Source organism: Urocitellus parryii, chromosome 3, assembly GCF_045843805.1.
Source record: "Urocitellus parryii isolate mUroPar1 chromosome 3, mUroPar1.hap1, whole genome shotgun sequence".
Classification (NCBI taxonomy): domain Eukaryota; kingdom Metazoa; phylum Chordata; class Mammalia; order Rodentia; family Sciuridae; genus Urocitellus; species Urocitellus parryii.
This window is the reverse complement of record NC_135533.1, coordinates 103229935-103239512: the sequence shown is the minus strand read 5'-3', so window position 1 is coordinate 103239512 and position 9578 is coordinate 103229935. Positions and strand designations below refer to the sequence as shown.

Sequence of the window (9578 nt, the reverse complement as noted above, 5' to 3'; positions counted from 1 at the left end):
ACTGAGTTGCTGAGGGTCTCACTAAGTTGCTGAGGCTGACCTTGAACTTGCCATCTCCTGCTTCAGACTCCTAAATTGCTGGAATTATAGGCGGTGCCATTGCCCTGTTTGAAAGTGCCTCTTTATTTGCAAATAAAGTCATGCTGAAGATCAGGATTTTGACTTCTAAATTTTGGGGAGGGCACAGTTCTGTTCAAAACAAGGAGTTGTGAAATTTTGACTGTATTTAGACATTTGTCTATTTCTCTTTGCAGTCCTCTCAGTTTTTCTTTTTTTTAATCATTTTTCTGAAGTTTTGTTATTAGGTAGTTACATGTAAAAAGGATTGTTTAATCATTAAAAAATGACTTTGACTTTGGTATCTTTGTATATTAATATGGCCACCCCAAATTTTCTTTGATTAATATTAGAAGTGTATATTTTTTGTTATATATATATATTTTTAAATTAGTCCTTCACTTATTTAATTTTTTTAAAAAAATTTATCTAGTTCTAGATGAACACTCAGTATCTTTATTTATTTTTATGTGCTGCTGAGGATCGAACCCAGTGCCTCACACATGTGAGGCAAGAGTTCCAGCTCCGGCCCCAGTACCTCACTTATAACTGAGATCTTACACTGTTTATACACATATGATTATCAGTATGATGAGGTTTAAATATGTCATCATATATAATATTGCAAGGACATATTTAAGCCTATTAATAATCACATGTGTACAGGATACCTGGCTTCCCTCTGGTTGATTTCTTGTTTTCTATTTCTCCTACATTTTCTTTGTTGTTTTGCTCTTCTTTGGTGATGGTAGTGGAGGGGCATTTTTAGATGACTTAAATTATCTTAAGATTTCATTTTATTTCCTTTGTTGGCTTCTTACCAGCAATTCACTATTTTGGAGTATGCCTTTGGGTTTATAGTATACCTCTCTAACTTATCATAGTCTGCTTTCAAGTGATATTGTATCATTTCATCCGTGCTATGAGAGCCTTGCAATAGTATATTTTATTTTCTCCATTCCTGAGCTTTGTGCCACTTCCTCGCATATTTTACTTTTGCATAAATTAAATATCACATTGCATTCTATTTTTATTTAAACTTTTGTCAATGTTTTAGTGATCCTTCAATAATAAGAAATAAACCTTATATATTTACCCATGTGCTTACTCTTTCTTGCTCTCTTTATTCTTTTATGTAAAGTTGTATTTCCATCTATCATTTTCTTTTCGCCAAAGTATTATCTTTAACGTGTCTTATATGTCAGGTAATGATAAATTCTTTCAACTTTTCAGTTTTTGAATATATTAATAAGTTTATTTTATTCTCTTTCATTTTTGCAAGACATTTTTGCTGGGCACAAAGTTCTAGATTTTCAAGACTTCTTTACTATTTTATATTGGTCCACCATCTTGCTTTTTTTTTTTTTTTTTTGTAATGGGGATTTAAACCAAGGGTACTTTATCACTGAGCTATATCCCTAGCCCTTTTTATTTTTTGTTTTGTTTTTAGTAGAGAGTTGCACTAAGTTGCTTAGGCTTTGCTAAGTTGCTAAGGCTGGCCTCAAACTTGCAGCCCTCCTGTTTCAGACTCCCAAATTGTTGGGATTACAGGAATACACCACCATACCTGGCTGACTTCTCACTTGTATTGCTTACTTTTTAAAATGAGAAGTCATCAGTTATCCTAATGGTTGGTCCCCTGCATGTCATGTATCTTTGTGTCTTCTTCTTTCCTCTTGTTACTATTTTCCCCCTGTACTATATATAGGTTCAACCCAGAATTGCACACATTCTAGCTGGGTGCAGTGGCACATGCCTGTGATCCCAGCAACTCAGAAGTCAGAGGCAGGAAGATTGCAAATTCAAGGCCAGTCTCTATAAGTTAGTGAGACCCTGTATCAAAAAAAAAAAAAAAAAAAAAAGTCTGTGGGTATAGCTCAGTGATAGGAGGAAAAAAAAAAAAAAAGAAGAAGAAAAAAGAAAGACCTCACACAATTTAGGCAAGTACTCTGTCATTGAGCTACATCTCTAGATCCCCTTTTTAAAAATTTTAGTTTTGAGACAGGTCTTGCTAAGTTGTCCAGGCTGGCTTTGAACTTGCCCTCCTCCTGCCTCACTCTCCCAAGTAGGTAGGATTGCATGTGTGCACCACCATTCCTAGCTTCCCTCAGGTTGCTCTCCTAATTGTTGGGTTTGAGCAATTTGATTATCAGGTGTGTTGGGGTAATTTCTGTCACCTTTTTTGTATTAGGAATTTGTTGTTTCTTGACCGTCTGTGTTTCTAGTTTTCATCTTAGTTTGGAAAAATTTCAGCCATTATTTATTCAAATAGTCTTTTCTGCTCTTCCTTTCCTTCAGGGATTTCAATTATGGGTGTATTGTGCTATTAAAACTCTCCCATAGATATAATTAGCAAATAAAAATTTGCATGTATTTAAGCTAAAAAACAATAACAACAAAACTCTCCCACAGCTTCGAATGCTCACTTTTTTGTTTATTTAGGTTGACTATATCTCTTTGCTTTATTTTGGGAGGTTTTTATTGTGATGTCTTCCACCCATCTGGTTTTTGCAGTGCCTTTTTGGCCACTAATCACATCCAGTATATTTTTCACCTCAGAGTTTTCTGTGTTTCTTCTGTGGATGTTTGACTTGGGTCTTTTTATATTTTCTAAGTCTCTACTTTTTGAACACTTACAGTGCAGTTATAATAACTCTCTTAAGATTCTTGTTTGCTATTTTTAATATCCCTTCTAGGTTAGTTTTGATTAATCATTCTCATTATAAGTTATATTTTCTCACCTCATCTCAAAAGTCTGATAACTTTTTTTTTCCAAGTTTTTAGTTGTAGGTGAATACAATGTCTTTATTTTATTTGGTTATTTTTTTAAAATATATATTTTGTTTTTTTAGTTGTACAATACCTTTATTTTTGTGTGGTGCTGAGGACGGAGCCAAGTGCCTCTCACATGCTAAGCTGTATCATTGAGCTAATACCCAGTCCAAAAGTCCTATAATTTTTGACTGGCTACCAGAGATTGTCACTATTACTTTAGATGCTGGAAAATTTTTTATTCTTATAAGTATTCTTGAGCTTTGTCCTGGAATGTAATTAAGTTACTTGGAAATGGTTTGATCCTTTCTGGGTAGTGCTTTTTTTTTTCAGAGAGGGTGGATAAGTCAAGAGGAGTGTTGAGTCTAGAGCGAACTCTTCCCCATGAGTAAGGTAAAATCCTTCTGTTTTCTATCACTATGAATTTTGAGGTTTCCCAGTTGGGCAATGGAAGCAGGTACTATTCCTATTTCCGTGTGAGCATTGGATACTATTTCCTCTAATCCTATTTAGTAGTTCTTTCCCCAGCTTTGGATAGCTTACACACACACAGAGACACACTCACACACACAATTGTCAGTACCCAGGTGAATGTTTGTGGGAGGGAGACCTTATGCAGGGCTTAGGAGTTCTGAGCAGTTCTCTCTTCCATGGTACTCTCTCTCGCAAATTCTTGCTGCCTTGCTCAACCCAGGTAGTCTATTTCCTCCTTTTCTTCTCTACAGCCCGGAAAATCTTTTGAAGGCAGGTATCTGGGGGCAACCTTGGAATTTATCTTATTTTCTCTTCTCCTGGAGCTGCAGTCCTATAATGCCTAACAATGAAGATACATTCTTGAAAATATACCACATCATTAGTCCATGTCATGATTGTGCCAAAATCATAGAGTGTAGTTACATAAACTAAGATGGTTACAATATCACTGGATAATGGGAATTTCCCAAGTTCATTATAGTCTTATGGGACCAGTGTCATATGTGAGGTGTGTATTGACCAAGGCCTTCTTATCACTCTTCCATTTTTCTGACACAGTGTCTAAAAGCAATTGTTTTGGATATTTGGTTTATTTTTTTTTACTATTTCAGATGTGAGGATAAATCTAGTTCCTGGTACTATATCTGAATCAGAAGTTGAAGGTTCTACAGATTTAAAAATAATAAAAAAATGTGATTATATGTGTTTTTTTAAGAAAAAAACAGTTTATTTTTATTTATGTATTTTTTTTTATGTGGTGCTGAGGATTGAACCCAGCGCCTCATGCACTGAGTTACAATCCCAGTCCCGCTATTATGTTTTAACCTCATCTTCCAAACCATATTGCCAACCTCTTTCTAGGATGTCTTTTTAAAATATAACCCTTCTTAGAGATCTTTACACAGTAAAATGCCAAACTTTCAAGCACACAGGTTAAGGACTGTCATTGTGGGTTCCCTGTGTGACCACCATCCAGAGCATGAGGCAGTACCTCTTCCACCCAGAAAGTTTTCTCACGCCTTCTGTAGTCCACACCCCCCCCAGCTGACTGTTATTACTTCTGTTAACATAGACAAGTTGGCCTGTTCATGAACATTCTATAAGGAAACTGCTCTTCATGGGTTCCTGCATGTTTGAGTTAGCATAATGCTTTTGATGTTCAGCTGTGTTGTTATATGTTTAAATAGTTAGTGCTTAAGTATTCCTGAATAGTATTCTGCCACATGAATATGCTATAGTTCCCCCCTGCCCACTGTTTACCTTATGGTGTACATTTGGTTTATTTCCTATTTGTGGTGCTTATAAATAAGGCTGTCATGACCATTCTTGTACAGATCTTTTTTTGAACATAGGTACTTAGATCTTTTTAGTGTACATAAGAGTGGATCATAGGGCAGGTATATGTTTTGGTTATAAGACATTGTCAACTGTTTTCCAAAGTTATTGTATCATTTGTTTCATGTTCTCAGTAACATTTTATTTTCATAGCAAATTTTAATTATTCTTGTCAGGGAGTAATGGCCTCAATGGGTGTGTATTGTCTAACAGCCTTAGATATATTAATAGTGACAGAATGCACTATCACACATCAGCAACTAGGTGTAGGATGACATTTGGTTACTACAGTAAACTAAATTCTTCTAAGTTCATCAGCTATAGCTATGAGCCTTGACACAAATATAATTTGGTGGGTGAATAGCTAATTTCCTCCTAGTACTATTTCTTGTAACCAGGTTAAGGAGGAAGCAAATACATGTCACAAGCTGGTCTTACAATGGTCTCTTCTGCAGAAGAGCAAGCACATTGGCCCAGAGAGGCTCAGACACTTCACTGGTGGTGATTTTGTGGCACCTTTGAATGCCGTTGAGGGGAAAACAGTCATTTTCCCCTTCACATCTTTGTACTGTTTGCTAATCATTTCTTTCAGAAGAAAGAGACTCTGGGAGTGTGTATGAATTACTTTGTCACAGAAGTAGATGACATCAGCCTCCAGTCTGGAAGGGAACAGATTGATAAATGTTGGTTCATGTCATGCTCCGGCCACCCCCCACGCAGGGATGTGCACGTTGGATGGGGGAATTGCTGTCTGTGACTCTGGGATCCAGAACGCTGACCCACCCCGTGTCCTTGCCTTGGGAATTTTAGCATTGCTGAGATGCTTTCTTGTTCTTTGTTTGCTTGGTAAAGTCTCTGTTTTAGCTCTTTACAAACTCAGCTAGATTTATTATCTCCTGAGAAGGAAAAGGAAAGAAGAAACAGACTATGAGTTGAAGTGCTGACAGTTTCTTCCTTTACTTTTTCAGCCAGAAGAATTTACCACAAGTCTGCACAGTTTTAAGAAAAAGGCTTTTAAAAAACCCAAAGCCTGCGGAGTTTGCAAACAAATCATTGATGGTCAAGGGCTTTCATGCCGAGGTAAGTACATGCTGATGATTCACTCACTGATTGAACTGGAGCAAACGGACATAGCGAAATAAAAACATTCTTACTGGAGTTTCCAAAATTAAACCATGGACTCTCCCTTTGTGGCCTATGTTCACCCTCTACCTGTAATTGGTAGAGACTATCATATTTACGCAGATATGTGCTCATGAGGAGATTTTCCCAGAAAGAGAATTTACTCCCATGGGATAGGAGACATTGATAACTCACGATCTACTCTCTGGTCTCTTCTGTAGTGTCTGTAGTTCTCTCTATTCAATTTGACTTTCAGACCTCCCATTTTTTTGTACTAGGGATTGACCCAGGGGTATTAGCTACTGAGCCACATCCCCAGCCCTTTTAGTTTTTATTTTGAAATTGGGTCTTGCTAAGTTGCTGAGGCTGGCCTCAAACTTGCAACCCTCCTGCCTCAGTCTTCCAAGTTGCTGGGATTACAGGTGTATGCCACCATTCCCAGAGACTTTCAGATTTCTTACCAAAGTTTGCAAATGAAGTTAATCTATTCTTTATAGAGTTTGGGTTTATTGTGGTGTGGACCTTTGCAGGCTCTTTTACAAGTCATTGGTCCTGTTTCTAAATAGCCACCAGCTTGGCTACTTGATCCCTGAACATCATGCAGTTAATGGAATTGACTAATTCTTTAATTAATCTGTGTAATGGATGTGTGGCTGGGTGGGTTAGTAGGGGTGCGTCAAACAGTGGAGACTTGGCCTTTGAAGAGTGCGTGCCGTCTACTCTTAGGTATTACATTTTCTGTGGGTTTGGGGGATTTCTTTTCTGGAAAATTTGTTGAGTGTTGGCTAGTGGGCTTCTGTGGTATTGGACCTCCTTGATTCTTTCCTCCCTGTGGCCACCAAGTTGAGGGTCCCTATAGCAGTCAGACTTCAAGGGGCTGAGGATGTAACTAGGGACCTAAAAGGGTCTCTTGGGATTCTTTCCATGTTAAAAGGCATGGTTGGTGCTCCTGTCTGAACTCTGCTGTGTCAATCAGTGTGGAAGAGTGGGCTCAGTGGGCTCAGGGACCACTGCCTCCTCTCCCTCCGGGCACTGCTTCCCGGTGGCTCCATCCCTCAGGCCTGTCAGGTGCTGCCTTCCTACTTGAATCCTTCAGGTATGGAGTACTACCCCCCCACCCCCACCCCTTCTGCTCTGATGCAGCTCTTGAGATCCTGCAAGGCACTTGGCTAGACATGTCCCCAACCTGCAGGAGAGGCTGACTCTGAGATTGACTTTCCTCATCTGTAGCACTGATGAAGCCCACCCAGGGGTGGACAAACCTTCCCTACATGGGCGGGGCCTCCTCTAGGGACTGATTGCAGAACAGTGGTTATGGGCAGCCACAGAGCATGCCTGTGCAGTGCTGACTGGCTGTCCTGCCCCCAGGCCTAGAGGAAAGAATGAGCCAAGGAGTGGGTAGCCTTGAGAAGGACGTGACAGAGGTGACCTTGTGTGGAGGGCAACCTCACTGTCTTTTGTGACTGTGACCTCCCTCTGGAGCACCCTGGGGGTTGAATCCAATCAGAAGTCAGAGGCCAGGGAGGCATCTGAGGAATTTTCTGCCTCTGGGCAGAGAACAGGGTTTACAGTCTACTCCAGGCCAGCTGGTGAGACATGGGGGTGATCCCTGACTTTCTGGCCTGTGTTGCTTTGAGAACTGTGGCCTGTCACTGGCAATTCCTGTGCACAGCTTGTTCAGTGCAGGAGGGTCACATCAGCCATAGCACAGTGGCCCTTTCTGTGCATACATATATGGTGATGAGAAATAGTACCCTTGCCCTCAGAGTAGCACCCCTCTCCGTCAGGCTTGCCCCAGAGTGACTGTGAGTGAAGACAGCAGTGCCTGTGTGTCTGCCCTCTGGGGTCGGTAGGGGCCCTGCACCCCTCCAGAAATACAGCAGGGTTGGGGGCCCTTGAAGTCTTTCTATATTGTGAGTCTCATTCTCATAGAAATAGTCTTATTTTAAAATTTGGATCCCCAAATATGACTCTTTGGTATGATCGAACCATGATGCTGTGGCAGAGGCTCACATTCAAGGGGTCCCCTGAATCAGAATTTACATGCTCTGTGCAGTGTGGGGACAGGTATGATTGAGGAGCAAAGACTGAGTTCAGACAGCCGAACTGTGCACTTCTCCTAACCCCCACATGGGCAAAGTCTGCTCTTGTTTTAAGGGCTATATGAGATGGTCAGAAGGCCTGCAGGCAGCTTTGTGGCAATCAGCTTATTATTTCTACTGAATGTCCGCAGTGAAAATCCATGGGTGGTTCCATATGTCTGATACCCACAGATCCTTAAGAAGGAAGAGGCCCATATTCTGGAAGATAAGAGGATCTCTTCCCTGCCTCCAGACTCCCGGCCTGAAGGAAATTCCAATGCAAGGGGGAGGCAGATGGCACTAGGGAGGAATCTGCAGTGGTGGGAGCTGTTGGGAGCAAACACATTCTGATTTCTGGGGAAAAGAGATGCCACAACAAGACTGGTTTACAGTGCAGTGTGTGTTGTGGCCCAGGGTTCACATGCACTGAGGGGACTTGGAAGCTTCTTGTGTTCTAGAAATGTCTGCCATTTTCTCTCCTTGGGATAGTTTTATAGGCCTTTCCCTTATTATGGACCTTACAATTATGTTATGAGAATACTCAATGGATTCTCATAAGGTAAGGTCAGAATATTTGTGTTCCTTGGGCTGGGATTGTGGCTCAGTGGTAGATTGCTCGCCTAGCACATGTGAGGCCCTGGGTTCGATCCTCAGCACCACATAAAAATAAAATAAAGATATTGTGGTCATCAACTAAAAAAAAAGAATATTGTGTTCCTTTTATTGACCCCAGTTGTTGTGACAGTATTTGAAGGTGGGTCCTTTGGGAAGTGATTAGGTCATGAGAGTGGAGCCTTCACAAATGGAATTAGTGCCCTTTTAGCAAAGAGACCACAGAGAGCTGCCTCACCCCTTCCCCCATGTGAGGACAAAGCCAGAAGCACCATCTATGGACCAGAGGTGGGCCCTCACCAGGTACAGAATCTGCCTTGCCCTCAAACCTTTAGCTTCTGGAACTCCAGAAATAGATTGCTACCATTTCTAAGCCACTCAGGCTATTATTATTATTATTATTATGTTTGTAGCAGCTTTACTGCTTGCATTACCTCAGAATATGTTAACAAATAATAGCTACTCTTTTTTGGAAAGCTTCAGGATTCTGTGTTCTAGGAATCTTTCGGACATGGACATGATCTTTCTCATTAAATTCAGTTACCGTGTGTCCCAGCTGCTGTGAATTGTTCAGGGGTGATCATGGACCTGCCTCACAGAGATGCCATCCTTTGTTCTAGGTGGACAGAAAAAGTCATGCAGGCTGAGTTGTCGGAGCACCCATGGTCAGAGCTGTGGGAATAGCTCAGGAAGTTCCATGGAGAAAGTGATGCCAGTTAGGTGGGGGTGGGAGGCCAGGTAGGACTTCTTGCCTATGCAGAGAGGTGTGGCTCAGAGGCAGCTGGCCCCAGATGAGTTAGGGGACACCCTGGGTTTTGACTGTGCCTACACGTGGAAGGGAGCCTTGTGCTGATGGAGACTTTGGGCTTTTACATGGTGCCAGGGTATAAGGGCTGGAGTCTTCTGAGGTAATGCGAGCAGTAAAGCTGAGGTCCTGCTTACCTCTGAGAAAGCAGGGGATCCAACATCACTGCCTCGGCTCAGAGGTGTAGGCGTCCATCCCTCATAGTACCTGTAACTCGGATCTGCCACTCTTAACAGGCTGCAAACAGAATCTCCGTTCTTCAGGAAGGTGCCTCACTGCCCCGTGGTTTTTCCTCCCAGCCCTTGCCCTTTTCCCTCCAT

General features: G+C 41.3%; 1 protein-coding gene across 1 annotated transcript in view; it reads left to right on the top strand.

Annotated features, from left to right (window-relative positions):
* Nucleotides 1-5615: 5615 nt before the first annotated feature.
* Nucleotides 5616-9578, top strand: part of Tns3 (tensin 3) — a 211586-nt gene continuing 207623 nt past the window's right edge. The window contains exon 1 of the mRNA XM_026399471.2: nt 5616-5718. Coding sequence (XP_026255256.2) covers nt 5695-5718 — 24 coding nt within the window. The 5' untranslated portion in view covers nt 5616-5694. The remainder of the gene's footprint in view (nt 5719-9578) is intronic.